Raw genomic sequence first — 18,762 nt, 5'->3', positions numbered from 1 at the left:
TTCCCATTGCGATCATTAAGTCTTGACAGTCGAAAAGCCTCAAAAAGTTCTATGGTCTTTTTTCTGGTTAATTTTTAAGCAAGTCATAAAGCAAACCCCTGGTTTGTCATGGGTCAGTTTTTCCTGACAACTGGAAGTAAATGCCATTTTTTTGCAAAACCATCATAAAATATGAGACATGGGACACTGCAGACAGTGGAAAATATGTGTAGTCATGTGACTGTCTGAATTTTGAATGTGGATCATAGCAATGGCGCAGTGGTTAGAATGCAGTATTGCAGGCTAATTCTGCTGACCGCCAGCAGTTCAATCCTCAACAGGGCTCAAGGTTGACTCAGCCTTCCATCTGTCCGAGGTCGGTAAAATGAGGACCAATTCATTATGTACCCTTTGAAATTCAGCCTTCCAGCAGGGGAAAGAGTTAGCTGCAAACACAGACTTTATTAGAAACCCAGAGATCGAGGTATCAACGGAAAAGAATATTTGTGGCTCAGGATCGAACCGTGAAGTCCTTGGTGCTAGTTGAGCTTGGTGGTTTTCTGGGCAGACATTTTGTTGCCCAACTAGGTAACATCATCAGTGCTAGAAATGAGGGGAGTTTTCAGAAAGAAGGAGGAGGACTGTGCGATCCTTGGTGCTCTTTGGACTTGGTTGTTTTCTGGCAGACATTTCATTACCCAACTAGGTAACATCATCAGTACTAATAAAGGAGAATATTTGTAGCTCAGGGTTGACATGAGGGGTCCTGGGTGCTCTCTGACTTCATCAGACCAGCACCCCTCACTCAAAATCCAAACCAGGACAGCCATTTAGCCATAATAGGAATTGCCCAACACCCTTTCAGAACACAAGCCTCTTTCACTCAGCAGTCCAAACTTCAACCAAACCAGACAGCTCAAGACAACTCACAGAGCCAGCTATGACCCCTACATAACCCCTACAACAACCAATAGAAAACATGTTCTTGCACAGGAACAGGAAGCTCAAGTGCAAAGCTCAGAGAAGGTATACAAAAAAACCCACCCTCAACTGCATGTGGTCGGCTTTCCAGAGCCACATGTCGTTCTGCTTCACCCTTGAACCATCTTTCCAATCAGCCTCCATATTTCCAGTGTCTTTCTCCCGGCTTGGAACTGAGCCAGATGGATATTTCTTCCCACATGACAATTTGCAAATGAGGGTGCTTGGAGCAAGAGGTCCCAGCTGGCACTTCATGGGGATGAAAGTACCAGGTTCCAATTCAGACCAGAAGAGCATCTTCCATATTTCAGGAAATGTGGAAGACGCTCGTATGGTGAGCAGGATACCAACAGGGAAGTTAACCTTGATACAGAACTACAGGTAGTTCTTGACTTATGACCACAATTGTGGCCAGAATTTCCATTGCTAAGCAAGACTGTTGTTAAGTGAGCCACACTCAATTTTATGACCTTTTTGGCATGGATTATTAACTGAACCATTGCAGTTGTTATAAGTGAATTATTAGATTGTTAGACGAATCTGGCTTCCCCCAGTGACTTTGCAAATAGGAAGCTGGCTGGGAAAATCTGAATGGCAACCACATGATCCAACCATCATACATCATAAAGGCATCATAAAGGCAAAACATGTGAAGAATGGTTGCAGGAATTGGGTATGTCTAGTTGAATGAAAAGAAGGACTAGGGGCTGACCTGAGAGCAGTCTTCCAATATCTAAGGGGTCGCCACAAAGAAGTGGGGGGGGGGTCAAAATATTCTCCAAAGCACCTGAAGGGAGGACAAGAAGCAATGGACGGAAATTAATCACGGAGAGAAGCAACTTAGAACTAAGGAGAAATTCCCTGACAGTTAGAACAATTAATCAGTGGAACAACTTGCCTCCAGAAGTTGTTGGTGCTACATCACTGGAAGTATTTAAGACGACATTGGACAAGAGATTGTCTGAAATGCTATACAGGTTCCTATGTAAGAAAGGGGTTGGACCAGAAGACCTCCAAGGTACCTTCCAACCCTCACCCTAAACTTAACCCTAATCCTAACCATAACTATAACACAAACCCTAATCCCTAACACTAACTTTACCCTAACCCTAAACTTAACCCTAATTCTATTTGAGGATGCTATACCTGCTTTGGCCACAGCATGTCACTGTTTTCTGCCTCCTACCGATACCACTAAAACTATCCTAGCCTTCTTACCTCGGTTTCAGGCTTTTGAAGCAGGATTTCTGTTTCTGATGCTCTTTTGCAGCGCTCGGTCTCATGTTATCATATTAATATTAATAAGGTGTTAATCTACAGCATAATAACCTTTGAAAATCCATTCAGACGGTTTATTTCTTCTTTGTGGCTGCTATTCCTTCTTGGACCACAGGATGGCACCATTTTCTGTCCCTCAGCGAGAATGTTGCAGCTTTGGCCTCAATATTAATTGTATGAGACAAAAAAAAACCTGTGCCATCCGGTGGTCAAAGCAGGTATTGCGGCCGCAAAAAGAAATAAACCTTTTTAATGGAATTTTTTAAGGATATTATCCCGTATCTTTATTATGAACACGTTTTTAATAGTAATAGGGCAACAGGAGGCCCGTTTGCTGCAACACAGGGACAGAAAAAGAAATCCTCCTTCAAAAGACTTAAACCGAGTTAAAAAGGCGTATGACAGCTTCATATGATGACAGCAGTTCATTTAGTGACGGTTCCAAGTAACAATGGCACTGAAAAGTTTCTCACACTTACGATTGTTGCAACATCCCCAGGGTCATGTGATCCAGATTAGGACGCTTGGCAAATGAATCGCATTTATGACCACTGCACTGTTCCAGAGTCACGTGTTCCTCTTTTGTGACCTTCTGACAAGCAAAGTCAATAAGGGAAGCCAAATTCACTTAACAACTGGGTCGCCCACCTTAACGAATGCAATGACTCACTTAACAGCTGTGGCAAGAAAAGTCATAAAAGGTGGCAAGCTCGTTGGACAAAGGTTTCACTTGGCAACATAAATTGGGTTGGGGTCGTCACTTGAGGATTATCTGTAGAAGATTTGGGAGATTAAAAACATCCAGGCCACTTCTGTCAAAACCACGGCCCTGGTCCCTGGCAGATGCCTCCCTCCCTTTAACGGGAGCATCTATTCCAAAAAAGCAAGAAAAAAAAAACCTGTTTTCTGGGTCTTTGGGGAGTATGGGATGTATTGTGTGGTTGGTGTGTCTCCAGTTGTGTGATAGCATCTTCCTCTTCACCATGTTGAAGGGTTGGGTAAATGACAGGGGTGGGGTTCAACCAGTGTAACAACCGGTTTGGTCAGTGTGCACTTCCTGCAAAACACGGAAATAAAGGCCAGTCGAGGGCAGTGATTGCCACAACCAGTGAGCCGGGGACCACTGTTGGTCCGCGAGAAAGTTTTGGTGGTCTGCAGAGAAATGTCACCCCAAAGCAATTAATCCAAGCTGCGCAGGAACACAAGGCTGCGCAGCCCACATGGCCCGTGGGAACACAAGGCTTGCGTCGCTTGCATTGCAGACACCATGAGGTAGTGAGGAGAGGGAGGAAAGGGCGGAGGGGGGGAACTTGCCCCATGCATCCCAAGCACTCGGGCTGCTTCTTTCCACTTCTTTCTTCTTCTGCTTTTGGCTGCATGCAAGGAAAGCAGCAAAAGTCTTCCTTTCTCTCCCCCAAACTCTGCCAGAAATGAGTCTTTGGGACCCTGCAAGGCATCCTGCTCCAAGAGGCTGCGCCGGCACAACAAGTCTCACAAAGACTCATTTCTGGCGGAGTTTGGGGGAGAGAAAGAAAGACTTCTGCTGCTTTCCTTGCATGAAGCCAAAAGTTTTTCTCTCTCTCCCCTGAGAACAGAGCTGGAGACGGTATCTTGTGATCCCAAATAAAGAATGATTGATCAGTAGGAAAACAGGGTGGGGGATTTTCCTGCAGACTTTGGGGGGGATTTTCCCAGGGTCTCTGGTCAATGGGATTTAAAATTATGAGTTTGGTGGTCCCTGAGGTCCAAAAGGTTGGCGGCCCCTGGTCTAGGGCAGGAACATGGAACGGAGCGGCTCAGTGGCTAAGATGCCGAGCTTGTCCATCAGAAAGGTTGGCAGTTCGGCAGTTTAAAACCCTAGCACCGCGGAACAGAGTGAGCTCCCCTTCCTTGTCCCAGCTTCTGCCAATCTAGCAGTTTGAAAGCACATTAAAAATGCAAGTAGAAAAATAGGGACCATGTGCCTTCGGCATTCAGTCCTGCCGGCCACATGACCACGGAGACATCTTCAGACAGTGCTGGCTCTTCGGCTTTGTAACGGAGATGAGCACTGCCCCCCCCCCAGAGCGGGAAACGACTAGCAGGTATGTGCAATTGGAACGTTTACCTTTACTTTTAGAGCAGGGGCAGGTGGGCAGGGCCAAATGATCACCGGGAACTACTGGTTCACCCGAACCAGTCCGAACCGGTAGAATCCCACCCCTGGGTAATGAGCTGTTCTTCATGTAGGATGGATGCTTGATTCGGTCTTCTCTCTGACCACAGTTCCCTCGTACTTAGAGCCGGAAGAATGAGACTGTGGGAAATGAGGAGCGGAAAGTAACAAGTGTCTGAGAGCTTTAAATGTACACAGGTGCTTACAGAAAGTGGCAGTCAGTAAGAAAGTAAGAAAGAATGAGGAAGTGAAACTGTGGGATGAATATGTCAGTAAAAAAGAAGGTATAAGATACGCAGCTTGAGACGAGATGGGGTCCTTTGTTTAATAGCAACCCTTGAAGGAACTGCTATATCTCTGGACCCTTTGCAATGGCTTATTAATGTAAGTACACTAGAATTAGAATTCATTTTTGTTGGCCAAGTTTGATTGGACACACAAGGAATTTGTCTTGATGCAAATGCTCTCAGTGTACATAAAAGAAAATATGCATTCGTCAAGAGTCAAGAATCATCAGGTACGACACTTAATAATAGTCATAGGGTACAATAAGCAATCAAATCATACTAGGAAAAAGTCAATATAACTCATTAGGATACAAGCAACAAAGTTAATCTCCATTCCTTCCCCATCCCACTAGCCTGCTTTCCAGCTCTGTTCTCCTGTGCAGGACAACCAAAGAGGACCCAGCCAATCAGCTGGGACTCAGAAGGCAGAGAAGAGATGGGGGCGGGGCCAGTCAGAGGTGGGATTTGCTGGTTCTCCGAACTACTCCAAATTTCTGCTACTGGTTCTCCAGAACCGGTCAGAACCTGCTGAATACCACCTCTGATGTGAAACCAATCTGCAAGAGTCTCTCTCTCTCTCTCTGTGTGTGTGTGTGTGTGTGTGTGTGTGTTTTGTGTGTGTGTGTGTGTGTGTGTGTGTGTGTGTTAGTGTGAAGAAGCTTCTTAGATGAGAAGCAAAAAGTCCTCAAGGAAACAACAAAGTCCAGCTGCCTTTTTGAAAAAGTACTTTTTCATGACCTGCAATGACAGAGAATCTCCGTAGGGCTCTATTTATTGATTTATTGATTTATTTATTTATTTATTGCTTTTTTTCAGAAACCGCTTCAGCTTAATTTTCTACCCACGAAGGAAAAAGTTCCTTATTTATGTAAGGAGTAAAGACCTGAATTTTCTCTGGCTTCCGCTTTTGCTTCTTTCACTTCTTTGATCGGTAACAGCGGTAAAGATTTTTTTTTTTCCTGGGGTGTGGAATGAATGAAAAGAATTACGCCTGAAAGCGTCAAGGAAAGAAATGCCCTTGGCTTTCTGAAGGGACAGAAAACGCCTCTGGCCATCTTTGTGGGCAGGCTTGGTCAGCCACAGCTGCTGCCTTCTGGGCCACTTCCAGCCTTCCATCGCTGGCCCTGCCTGGGGTGAATGCAGCCTGCAATTGTGATGTCACCTATGACCTAGAGTACATTGGAGGGAGTTGGAGAACTGAGCGGCCCTCAGAGATCTGGCAGATGTCAGCTGGGTTAAGGCAGATGACAAAATTTGCCAGAGAACATGACTCTCTGTAGAAGGTAGGAGAGGAGGCAGGAGCGGGTGGGGAGGGCCTTGGCACAGCTTCCTTCTGCTCGTGTGAAAAGGAGGGAGATACTGCGTGGGAAATGTCTTTTACTGCAATCTGACCTCAGACCAAGAACTGAGAGTGCTTTGAAGCAGTGGTGGGATTCAGAAAATTTTACTACCAGTTCTGTGGGCGTGGCTTGGTGGGCGTGGCAGGGGGAGGATAGTGCAACATCCCCCCTCCCCACTCCACCCCACCCCACTAACCTGCTTTCCAGCTCCGTTCTCCTGGGCAGGGCAACCAAAGGAGACTCAGCCGATCAGCTGGGACTCCGTGGGAGGCAGAGAAGAGATGGGGTTGGCGGGGCCAGTCAGAGGTGGGATTGGCCGGTTCTCCGAACTACTCAAAATTTCCGCTACTGGTTCTCCAGAACTGGTCAGAACCGGCTGAATCCCACTCCTGCTTTGAAGCTGTTTTATTGTTCTGGGATCACGGGATGACTCTTTTGGGGAAGACAAAATGTACCTGCACTTTTTACCAAGTTGGTTATATGTTTTGTTTTGTTTATTTTTTATTGATATGATTTGTCAATCGCTTACAAGTTAATAGGTATAAGTATAAACATGAGTAAGAATACAGGAAATAGGTACGAATAAATGGGGACAATAGGACAGGGAGGGTAGGCACGATGGTGCACTTATGCACACGCCCCTTACAGACCTCTTAGGAATGGGGTGAGGTCTATAGTGGATAGTTTGAGGTTAAAGGAGTGGGGGTTAGAAGGTGTAACTACAGAGTCATGTAGTGCATTCCAGGCATGGACCACTCTGTGGCTGAAATCGTACCTTCTGCAATCAAGTTTGGAGCGGTTTACTTTGAGTTTGTATCTGTTGTGTGCTCTTGTATTGTTGCGGTTGAAGCTGGAGTAGCCATTGATGGGTAGGACGTTGTAGCAGATAATTTTGTGTACCACGCTCAAGTCCAACCGTAGGCGGCGTAGTTCAAGGTTGTCCAAGCCCAAAATCTCAAGCCTGGTGATATAGGGCATTCTGTGGCGAGCACAGGAGTGTAGTACTCTTCTCGCGTATCATCTTGTTCACCTTACTAGCAAGTAACTATAATTATTAAACAGTATTTGGTTGATTTGGGAAAAGAAAATCCTCACCCATGGTTATAAGTCAGATTCTGTGAAACGAAGGCAGCACAGCTTCAATTTCTCATCAGTTATTCCCTTCCCTGCTGCTACCTCACCTGGTTCCCAGGAGATTCTAGCATCCTTCCTCCCTTCTTCTCTTGCCACCTGGTTTATGCAATGAGGAACTTCAGTTTGCTGACTGGGGACTTGCAATACACAGCCAGGAGAAGGAAGAAGGAAAATGGACCTGGGGGGAAAGAGTTAAACCACAGCCAGGAGTGGGATTTGGGCAGGGGTGGGATTCAAATTTTTAACAACCAGATATGTGGGCGTGGCTTAGGTGGTGGGCGTGGCTTAGGTGGTGGGCGTGGCTTGGGTGGGATGTGAGGGGTCTGTACATATTTTCACAGCCCTCTTTTTGACTCGTGCAGTATACAGGTCCTCGATGGAAGGCAGGTTGGTAGCCATTGTTTTTTTCTTTTCTGCAGTCCTAATTATCCTCTGAAGTCTGTGTCTGTCCTGTTGGGTCGCAGAACCAAACAGGCAGTTACAGAGGTACAGATGACAGACTCAGTAATTCCTCTGTAGAACTGGATCAGCAGTTTGAGCAGGATTAAACTAGAAAACCTTATTCCTTCCAACTTTATGATCCTATGATACATTTCTACTTCATAATTACTGCCAGAGTATATTCATGAGCTGGAACAGAGCATGGTAATAAGGTCAGCCAATGAATAGGCATAGCAACTAAGTCAGCCAATGAGGACTATTTGGAAATTGAAACTAAAAGTAGCCTAGGCGTGGCTCTATATTTAGCTCAGCAGCTCCAAAGCTATGTTAAGTTCTGAATATTGAAAATGAAACTGCTTCTTTCCTCTGCTGTGTGTCTTGCTTGTCTGCTTAAGTTGAGTTGCTGCTCTGCTCTGACCTTGTAACATGTCTGCTTCTGTTTGAGTTTGCTCCATGTTGGAGAAATCTACAACTGGTATTGTAAAATTTACTTTATGTGTTTATAAAGAAGTTAAATGAAGCCCTCAGCCATCTGAGTTTACTTTTCTGGTGCTGAATTTACCCTGCAATACTCTGAACAATTACTTTAATTATGGCTTATAACCTAATATATCCAGACAGAATACGCAAGACGACATAAATGAATAATTCATAGAAATAATCTAGACCCTTCAGTTTCCCCTGGGCACAAGCAATCAGGCCTACACCGGAGGGTTCAAGCCGAATACTTCACTGCATTCTTTACTGTATAACACAGACTGTTTGTCTTCTCTTGGAAACAAACTAAGGTTCTGGGGAAATTGGGCAGGGGGCAGTGCTAAGGCTCTTGCAGCTGCACAAGGACTCAAGGCTAATTGCCCACTTGATCCCTCATCCTTGCTTGGGTGGCAATTTCCAAACCATTTTTAGGCTTTTCAGCAGATATTTGAGATGACCGTAATCACCATAATAACAACAACAACAACAACAACAACAACAACAACAACAACAACAACAACAATAATAATAATAATAATAATAATAATAATAATAATAATAATAATAATAATAATAATAATAATTAATAATAATAATCACAAAACAACTGGAGCCCTGCTTGAACAAGGAATGGGATAATTCGCCACAGCCAATTTGCTATGGGACAACTCACTGAGGGACAATTTAATAATTTGATTTAATTATTTAAAATATTTTTAAAAATATTCTAGTTTTTGTCATTCACATTTCATTTTGTCCCTCTTTAATGATTCTATCTATTCCACCATTTCTTCAATATTAGTGCAACTCTTGCCCCACGATGAGTTGTCTCATGGTGAGTTGGCCGTGGCAAGTCGGCTGTGGCGGGTTGTCCACCTGAACACCACCGGCATTAGCAAATTCACCATCGGTCAATTGCAAAAACCCTAACCCTGGGAAGGACTCATTAGGCAGGTGCTCTTGCCAAATCCAGCCTGAATATCCAGATGTGCAATGAAGAGCAGCAGCAACAACAACAATAATAATAATATCCTGTTTCCCTGAAAATACGGCCTACCCTGAAAGTAAGTCCTATCTTGATTTTTGCATGTGCATCCAATATAAGCCCTACCCCCCAAAATAAGCCCTAATTAAGATCCCGCCCACTCAAGTGCACAGGTAAAAATTAAGCTAGGGTGGGGATGGAGGGGTGGAGCTGCCCTACTACTTACCTTTGGACAGTTGTAGCCAGGCCTCGCACACCCCGACACCTGCCTGGCCGGCCCGTTTCTTCTGCAGACAGCAAGGCTGGCAAGGCTTTCCAGAAGGCCTCTGGAGCTGATAACAAAGCTCTGGATCGATCCAGAACTCTGTTATTGGCCGCAGAGGCCTTCAGGAAAGCCTTGCCAGCCACAGAAGAAAGTTCTTGAAGGCCTCTGACAGCAAAAGAAGGCCGGGGGCGACGCACGCAAGCGAGGTTAGTCCGTGGATGACTTCCCCCCAAAATAAGATCTGGTGCCTTTTTTTGTTGGCAAAAGAAATATAAGACAGGGTCTTGTTTTCAGGAAAAACACAGTAATAATAATATATGCTGCAGGATTACCAGGCAATCTATAATGGAAATATAAGGAAATTATGCCGAGTCACCTGATATAAAACGTCCTGACTTGAAGGGGAAGACCTTTTATTTCTACGCTTTGTTCTAGGATCTGCTCAGTTTTCAAGCGAGTGGGCCATCAGAAGAACAGAGTCCACACTCACCCTTTGAGGGAAGAGATCTGCAATTCAAGCAAAGACTCTCCCTGGCAGAAAGAAAAGCCAGACATCCCGGAGGAGGAGCTGAATGAAAATGGTGATGAACTTTGCCTTAGACCTAAGACATTAAATCCACACTAAGAGCAGCATGCAGACTCATGGACGGTTGCTGCAGATATGGTAGATAGTCAGATTCTTGCTGGAATCCCAACAATCACATCTTATCTCCTGGTATTTACAGTATCTAGCCTGGAGAACAGATCCACAAGTGCTATCCTTAGATCTCAGGCAGGTTTGTTGGGAATGGTAAGTCTTTACTTCTGGTGCAGAAAAATTGTGTCAGAAAGGTTGGATAATGCCGAAGAAAAACCCAAGCAGGATTTAGTGAGAAGCTGCAAAAAACTTCCCAAGAGAGAGGACAGCAAGAGTCATCCTCAGCTTCTGGCATTCCCCAACCAATATGGCAAGGGTCTTCAAACTTGACAGCTTTAAGACTTGTAGACTTCAACTCCCAGAATTCCTGAGCTAACATGTCTGGAGGGGGAATTCTGGGAGATGAAGCCCACAAGTCCTAAAGCTGTGAAGTTTGAAGACCCCTGGTCTATTATCTATATCTCTCTGTCTGTCTATCATCTCCCCATCCATCCATCCATCTCTATCTATCCATCCATCCATCCATCCATCCATTATCTATCACAAGGGTCTTCAAACTTGACAAGTTTAAGACTTGTGGACTTCAACTCCCAGAATTCCTGAGCTAACATGACTGGAGGAGGAATTCTGGGAGTTGAAGTCCATAAGTCCTAAAGCTGTGAAGTTTGAAGACCCCTGGTCTATTATCTATATCTCTCTGTCTGTCTATCATCTCCCCATCCACCCATCCATCCATCTCTATCTATCCAACCATCCATCCATCCATTATCTATCACAAGGGTCTTCAAACTTGGCAAGTTTAAGACTTGTGGACTTCAACTCCCAGAATTCCTGAGCTAACATGTCTGGAGGGGGAATTCTGGGAGATGAAGCCCACAAGTCCTAAAGCTGTCAAGTTTGAAGACCCCTGGTCTATTATCTATATCTCTCTGTCTGTCTATCATCTCCCCATCCATCCATTCATCTCTATCTATCCAACCATCCATCCATCCATTATCTATCACAAGGGTCTTCAAACTTGGCAAGTTTAAGACTTGTGGACTTCAACTCCCAGAATTCCTGAGCTAACATGACTGGAGGAGGAATTCTGGGAGTTGAAGTCCACAAGTCTTAAAGCCAGTGGTTGTACGCTACTGGTTCAGACTAGTTCGTCTGAACCGGTAGTAAACATAAAGCCTCTCACGATCATCTGAGAGCAGAAAGAAGAGAAAAGTGCAGGACTGGCCCTCCTCTCAGCTGATTGGTGCCACAGGCCTCAGCTGGTGTGGGGAAAACTGTGCACCATGCATTAGGTGCCAAACCGGTAGTGGAACAGGTAGGATCCCACTGCTGCTTAAAGCTGTCAAGTTTGAAGACCCCCTGCAATATAGCAATAACTGAGAATGTTCAGGGTTGAAGCCCGCAGACCTAAAGAAGAGATTCACCAGGCTGGAGGAAGAATAGCATTAGAAAGTGAATTAGAGAAGAATACAACATTATTTAGTTTAGTTTACTTTATTGTCATTGCACCTCGTACAACGAAATCAAACACCATCTTCAGTGCACATCATGACCATGACCATGAAAATAAACACACATCCTTCACCCTCCACACATTGAACCGGAAACCCCCGACACCACACACCGACACTGCACTATACTGTACACAATATTATGCCCTATACACGATATTATGCGTGGCGTGGAGAAATATTTTCTTCATTTGTTGGGAATTCATTGAACTTAAGATGTAAGAACTGCTCTCCCTTCCAAAAGATATTAGATGAGTCACGCAGATTCAGACTATCAAAAACTGTTGCTGACCCCCCCACCCTTTTTTTTTATTTATTTTTTCCAGAATCACAGGTCTGCTTTTGCAACTTGAGGAATCTCCGAGAAGAAAATGGCCCTTCCCAAGTGCAAGAATCCACCAACAATTTATGCACCTTGGCAGAGACTAAACTGGCTGGAGTCCTGCGGGCCATTTGCAAATATCGCCATAGCATCCATAAGGTAGACGCTCTTCCGAGTGCTCAGAATACCTCAAATTAGGTATAAACTTTGCTGAACCTGCGACCTCCTTTTGGCCTACCTCCAAAGGCAGCCCTAGTAGGGTGTGTTATAGTCAGTGGTGCGATTCAACCGGTGTAACAACTGGTTCGGTGATCGTGAGCTTTGCATGCGTGCACACCCTTTTAAAAAGCCCATTTTCAGCTCTAATACTTGCCTTCTACTGCAGCCCCGGTGAGTAAAACAGCTGAGGTACGGCAAAACCACTCTGCCACGTGAATCAGCTGTGCTCCAAAACAAGGAACTACAGCACAGGAAAGAGCAGAGGGGAACAAACGCTCACCTGAACTACCGGTTCACCTGAACTGGTGCAAACTGGTAGAATCCCACCCCTGGTTATAGTGCTCTGAATACGAGCAAGGAGAACTGAAAGTCCGTGTTGTCAGGGCACCTCAGTTCAAAAACGGAGGCACCAGCCAGAGCTGGCTACAAATTCCCCAGCCATGATCTCTGCTGAAATCTGGAGTCCCGTATCCATAGAAGAGACCCTAACCCAGTGATGGTGAACCTTTTTGTTGTGGCGTGCTGAAAGTGTGTGTGCACGCACGCACGTGTGTGCTGGCACTCACAATGCAATGTGCCCCACCCACCCCTGCACATGCGCACGCAACACCCTCCCGCCCCCTTACCTACACTGCGCCTGCGCACGCATCCCAGCTGATTTTCGACCCGTTTGAAGCCTTTTTCGCCCTCACAGAGGCTCAAGGGTAGCCTCTGCAGCCTTTGGAGGCCGAAAAACGGGCCTGCTTCAGCACTTCTGGTTTTTCTTGGAAATACCGGAAGTGCCGAAACGGGCAAAAAAAGGCCTCAAACGGGCCGAAAATCAGGTGGGAGGCACACTACGCATGCTCAGGGTAGGTAAGTTTGTCTGGGGCTCGCGTGCCTGCACAAATGGGTCTGCGTGCCCCCTGTGGCATGCGTTCCATAGGTTCACCATCACGGCCCTACCGCATGGGAGTTCATGAGCGAGATCCTTGAGAGAGGAGGAGGAGTTCCAAAAGACTGAGGGTGGCCATCATATCCCTCCTTTTCCAATACCATTTCCAAGCCCCGTCATTCAACAAAAGGTGTTTCTGATAAACTTTTTGATGGTAAGAGAAGCCGAAAGCATTTTTCATTCATGCCAGAAGCATCACAATTAAAATGAGGTATATTATATGATGTAACATTTAAAATAAAAAATAGACGATTATTTGGCATATTGGTCTGGAAAGAAATCATGTCTCTTGTTAGGAATAACATGGTTACCTAACGTAGTTTGGGTAAAATAATATATATAAACTATGATAGTGAGTTAAAGTATGTGTCACTTTAAACAGCAAAGCATGTAATTTTGGGTGTGGTGGTAAAACCACCATAAGAGGGAGCAAGAGAACCTGCTAGCTTACTGTATTGCTGGTTTACTGGATTGCTTGCTGACGATGAAGGATTGTTAACTGCGTGTTCCCTGCCACTGTTGCTGAAGGAAGAAAAGAGGTTTTTTACTTCTTCATATCTCTACTGCGAAGAGATATATTGCTGGACTGATTTTGTAAGTTTACTGACCTCTTTTTCAACACTGGACTTTGCAACTGATTAATCCCCGGATGGACTGAACTAGTGTATGATATATGGACTGTTTGACTATGCTATAAATCTTACTGGAATAAACTATTTAACTAGCACATTGTATCTGTTTTACTGAGTGTAAGCTACAATAACGTTTGTCTCACATATTTGCCTGCCTGCCTGACTGCCGTGCAGGTTCTGCTAGGGTGTATATCCCTAACATCTCTCAACCCAAAAGTGATTTTTTTCCAAAAGGCATCTAGACTGGGTTGTTGTTGTTTTTACTTTGAAAACATTTCCTCCAAGAAGCTTCTTCAGAACTGTTTACAAACATGTTATTTTTTTACAAATTTTATTAAGTACAGAACTTATTTGAAAACACTGAATGCAGTGAAATCCTTTTTGACGTATTTTTTTGTCTTACATCTTATATAGAATATATATGTGATATACATTTATACATATTGAATCTTTAGACTTTTAATTTTCGTTAATTACATCATCCGCCATCCTCAGTTTTAGTTTAATCACATGATCTCGGATATCCCCTCTACAAATCCTATTTCTCTTTTTTGCTTTGAGCCCTCCCTTTCTGTTCCCATCAATAATAAAATTTATTCCAAACTATATAATATTCTGACTCATCCTTATGTTTCATTTCTAGACTCATTCTGTCCACTTCAGTGCATGCGTTTACAAACGTTTTCAAAGGGGAAAAAAACCACCAAGAAAGTCCAGTTGTTGTCAGGATTCCAGCAATCGCTCTAATTAAATTATGATTCTCGAGCCAAACTTCAAAAAACTTCAAAGGATTCATTAGAGGCGACATACTGGCCCTGCCCTATATGCAGCCAACTATCACATACCTCATTTATAGTCCCCTGTGACCCTGTTTCCCCCCTTCTCCCTGGGTGTCTCATAAACCAGATTCTCCAATTGAGCACGTTCGCAGGCTGTGTGTCATCATTCACGTTCTCCAATTAAATATATTAACGGGCAAAAGCTCTGGTATTTTAGTTACAATCTTTTAAAGATAAGAGTTGGAATGTACTTTCGCTTTCAACTGCTCTTCCAGATTTCCTTCCTCCCCCTTTTTTAAAAAATAATGTTTTTTATTGTTTTTCACCAGTACAAATCATGATTATATTTTCAACATTTTGCATTGACATATAATATTGTCTCATATTTCTATCATCTATTCATATATATCACCAATAATTGTTATCTTTACTTATATTTGTTAATAATATAATAATAATAATAGCTTTATCTATTTTATGTATCTACATTTCTATGTATCACTCTCTTAGGTATTCTCCTATGTAATCTTCCTTTTTCAATCCTTATCTCTATTTTCTAACCATTCGTACCATCTATGCCAAATGGCGTAATAATCAGATTTTTCTTTTTCCTTCATTTCTAGTGTGAGCATATCCATTTCTGCTCAATCTGCTATTTTTTGTAAGACTAATTCTTCTGTTAAACCTTGGGCCCTTTCCACATTTGCGCATAGGCTATTCGGGCCACTGTTAAAATATGTAATATTATGTATTTTATCTTTTTTGGATATTGATTTTTGATTATCCCCAATAGATAGAGTTCTGAGCTCAATTTGATGTCTGGTAATTACTTGTATCCAATCTTTGATTTTGGTCCAATAAGTCCTGGCCTTGGGGCATAGGCACCACATGTGGTAAAAGGTACCGTCAACTTGTTGACACTTCCAACATTTTGAGCTGGTATTTTGGTATATCTTAGCTAATCTTGCCGGGGCTAAGTGCCACCGGTAAAACATTTTGTATAAATTTTCTTTATATGTTGAGGTTGTTGTTAATTTGTAATTTATATTCCATAGTTTTTCCCATTCTTCTAAATTTATATTGTAGCCAAAATTCCGCGCCCATGATATCATAGTATTCTTAACTGTGTCCTTTTCCATTTTGAAGTCTAATAGATACCTATATGTTTTGGATATGAATTTTTGTTCTGGTCAAAGTAGAATTTTGTCCAGTTGATTTTGCCCCATATCAAATTCAAATTCTTCTAAGTCTGTTTTGTATCCCCCTCCTCTTTTTTATGGCAACTACTAAAACAGGCATAGGAATGTTTTATGAGTTGACAGTTGTCTTTTGGAAAAAAATCACCTTTGGGACAACCATGACCTGGATGATGAGACTCTCCTAAGAAGTTGTGTTCCTCATGTTTTCATAATTTCAGACTTCAAACTACTATTATTGGTTTTTCTTTTGTATTTCTGCAGATCTCTCCAAAACACCGGTTGCGTATCAACCAAATCCTGCAGGCTGTGATCAGATCTGCCACTCACATAGACCACAAATTAGCCAAAGTGATCATCAAGCTGTCTGCTGAAGATATGCTAAGAACCACAGTAAGGACCAATGCAACCAAAGAACACCCTTTCCTCCCCAATTTATGTTTATGTTACCCTAAAAGAGGACCTGACTTGGGGTGCTCACATTGCAGCCCTGGTCAAAAGGGGCCAGCAGAGATTATACTACCTGAGACTTCTCAGGAAACAACAACTGAATGGAAAACTGCTGGTGACCTTCTACCGCTGCACCAGAGAGAGTATCTTAATTTACTGCACCTCTGTATGGTTTGCCAATTGCACAGGGGCAGATAGGAAAGCGCTCCAGAGGGTTAACATCATTGCCCTGAGGATCATGAGTTGCCCTCTCCCCTCTTTGGAAGAGCTTTATAGCTCCTGCTGCCTTAAGAAAGTTCAAAACATTCTCAAAGATCCATCTCATCCTGGGCACCCTTTTTAGAACAGAACAGAACAGAACAGAACAAAATAGAATAGAATAGAATAGAATAGAATAGAATAGAATAGAATAGAATAGAATAGAATAGAATAGAATAGAATACTTTATTGGCCAAGTGTGATTGGACACACAAGGAATTTGTCTTGGTGTAAATACTCTCAGTATACATAAAGAAAAGGTGCATTCGTTAAGAATCAAGAATCATAATGTACAACACTTAATGATAGTCATAGGGTACAATCAATCAAATCATACTAGGAAACAGTCAAGTGGGAGGGGATGGGTGATAAGGAGTGGTGAGAATATTAACAGTAATAGTAGTGTACACTTTGTAAATAGTTGAACAGTGTTGAGGGAATTATTTGTTTAGCAGAGTGATGGCTTTTTTGGAAAAAACTATTCTTGTGTCTAGTTGTTCTGGTGTGCAGTGCTCTATAGCGTCGTTTTGAGGGAAGGAGTTGAAACAGTTTATGTCCGGGATGTGAGGGGTCTGTAAATAGGTTCAGAGCCCTCTTTTTGACTCGTGCAGTAATTGTTTTTCCTGCAGTCCTAATTATCCTCTGAAGTCTGTGTCTGTCCTGTTGGGTTGCAGAACCAAGCCAGACAGTTATAAAGGTGCAGATGATAGACTCAATAATTTCTCTGTAGCTCCTTGGGTAGTTTGAGCTTTCTGAGTTGGCATCTGGCAGATGATACAGAGTAATAAAACAAGGACAAATAGGCTGAAAAACAGCTTCTATCCCAGGGCAGTAGCTCTATTGAATTCTATTGTATAGTGCAGTGTTGGTGCAGTGTCAGGGTTTTCAATTCAATGTGTGGAGTGTGAAGGATGTGTGTTTGTGTTTATTTTTATGGTCATGATGTGCACTGAAGATGGTGTTTGATTTCATTGTATGAGCTGCAATGGCAATAAAGTAAAGTAAAGTAAACTAAACAATTCCCTTTGGGTAAAATGTCCGGCCTTTGGGCTGCTCACAGTCATAGGAACATCTAACCCAGTGGTGGGATTCAAATTTTTTTACTACTGGTTCTGTGGACGTGGCTAGGTGGGCATGGCCAGTTGGTCATGTGACTGGGTGGGCGTGGCTATGTGGGTTTTGTCCTGCAGAACCCCCCCCCACGCCCCATTTTTTTGCCTACTGGGCCTCAGGGAAGCCTCCTGTGAGCAAAAATGGGGCTCAGGGGGGACACACAGCACCTCCCTGTACCCCATTTATTGCCTACTGGGCCTGAGGGAAGCCTCCCTGAGTGCTGAAAAAAGAAGCATTTTGAAAGTGAGTACAACCGCGAGGGGGGGGAATCTGCTGTGCCGCGTGATTTAGGTTAGCTAGAAAGCAAGAAATCTGATGATTTCCTGCTTTCTAGCTAATCTAAATTGGGCGGCACAGCTGATTATCAGAAATACGAGTTTAGCTGAACTGGTAGCATTTTTTTTTTACTACCGGTTCGTCCAAACCGGTCCAAACCGGTAGAATACCACTACTGAGCTGACCCAACGACTACAGGAATACCTAAGGATGTGGGTCCCCAAGAACTCATGGAAGGTGCATATTTGCATAGATCGCAGTTGGTTCTGTGAAAACAGGAGCTCCATCTTGATAAAGTTTGAGAAGATTAAGGGAAGATTTGTTCCTCTTGCTACCTGAGGATAAGACAAGAACCGGTGGGTGGACGCTTTCCCATGACAGATCCAAACTTCACCTGGAGGAATTTCCTGACTGTGGAGCTATTAAGCAATGAAACGGTCTCCCTTCTGAAGTCGTGGGTCACTGGAGGTTTTCAAGAAGAGGCTGGACAGCCATTAGTCCGGAATGGTACGAGTGTTCCTGGACTGGGCAAGGGGTTGGATTAGAAGACCTTTATGGTCCTTTCAAACCATCGATTCTGTCACTTATCAAAATGTTTGCCACACAGAAGAGGTCAGAACCAAAAGTCATGAGTTAAAAGTATGAAGAAGGTATTTCAGGCGAGATGCAACAGGAACTTCCTGACTATACAAACTGCCAGCCAATGAAAGAGGCAGCTACATCTCACAGTGGCTTCTTCATTACTGGGGATCTTTGAACAAGGTCTGGGTGATTATCTGTCAAAGATCTAGTAGATCCTGCACCAGTTAGGGAATTGGACTAGAGACTTTTAATGATTCTTCCAATTCTCTAATTTTAGTCTGGCTGATCATGTGACTGCATCGGTTATTTTATTTTTTATTTATTTATTTTTGTTATTTGTCAAGCAAGTATTAGATAACAGGTATAAGTATAAACATGATTATGAATACATGAAATGGATACGAGTAAAAGGGAACATTAGGACAGGGATGGCAGGCATGTTCTCTTTGAATACAATTCTGCTTTTATACTGTGTTTCATCTTAATTCGTGGTGTCTTATTTTCACCTTTGATGGTTTCAAGTTATATTGT

General features: G+C 43.3%; 1 protein-coding gene across 1 annotated transcript in view; it reads left to right on the top strand.

Moving 5' to 3' along the window:
- Positions 1-1,213: 1,213 nt before the first annotated feature.
- The window catches only part of LOC113417907 (maestro heat-like repeat family member 5), a 51,877-nt gene continuing 34,328 nt past the window's right edge, over positions 1,214-18,762 (top strand). Inside the window, exons 1-2 of the mRNA XM_087962592.1 lie at positions 1,214-1,294; positions 15,817-15,945. Coding sequence (XP_087818718.1) covers positions 1,214-1,294; positions 15,817-15,945 — 210 coding nt within the window. The remainder of the gene's footprint in view (positions 1,295-15,816; positions 15,946-18,762) is intronic.

The sequence above is a fragment of the Notechis scutatus genome, chromosome 4 (genome assembly GCF_049901735.1).
Source record: "Notechis scutatus isolate UNSWTSFEM ecotype Mainland chromosome 4, rNotScu1.2, whole genome shotgun sequence".
NCBI classification, from domain to species: Eukaryota; Metazoa; Chordata; class Lepidosauria; order Squamata; family Elapidae; genus Notechis; species Notechis scutatus.
The sequence above is the reverse complement of the archived record's forward strand: the minus strand, read 5'-3'. Positions and strand labels throughout refer to the sequence as shown.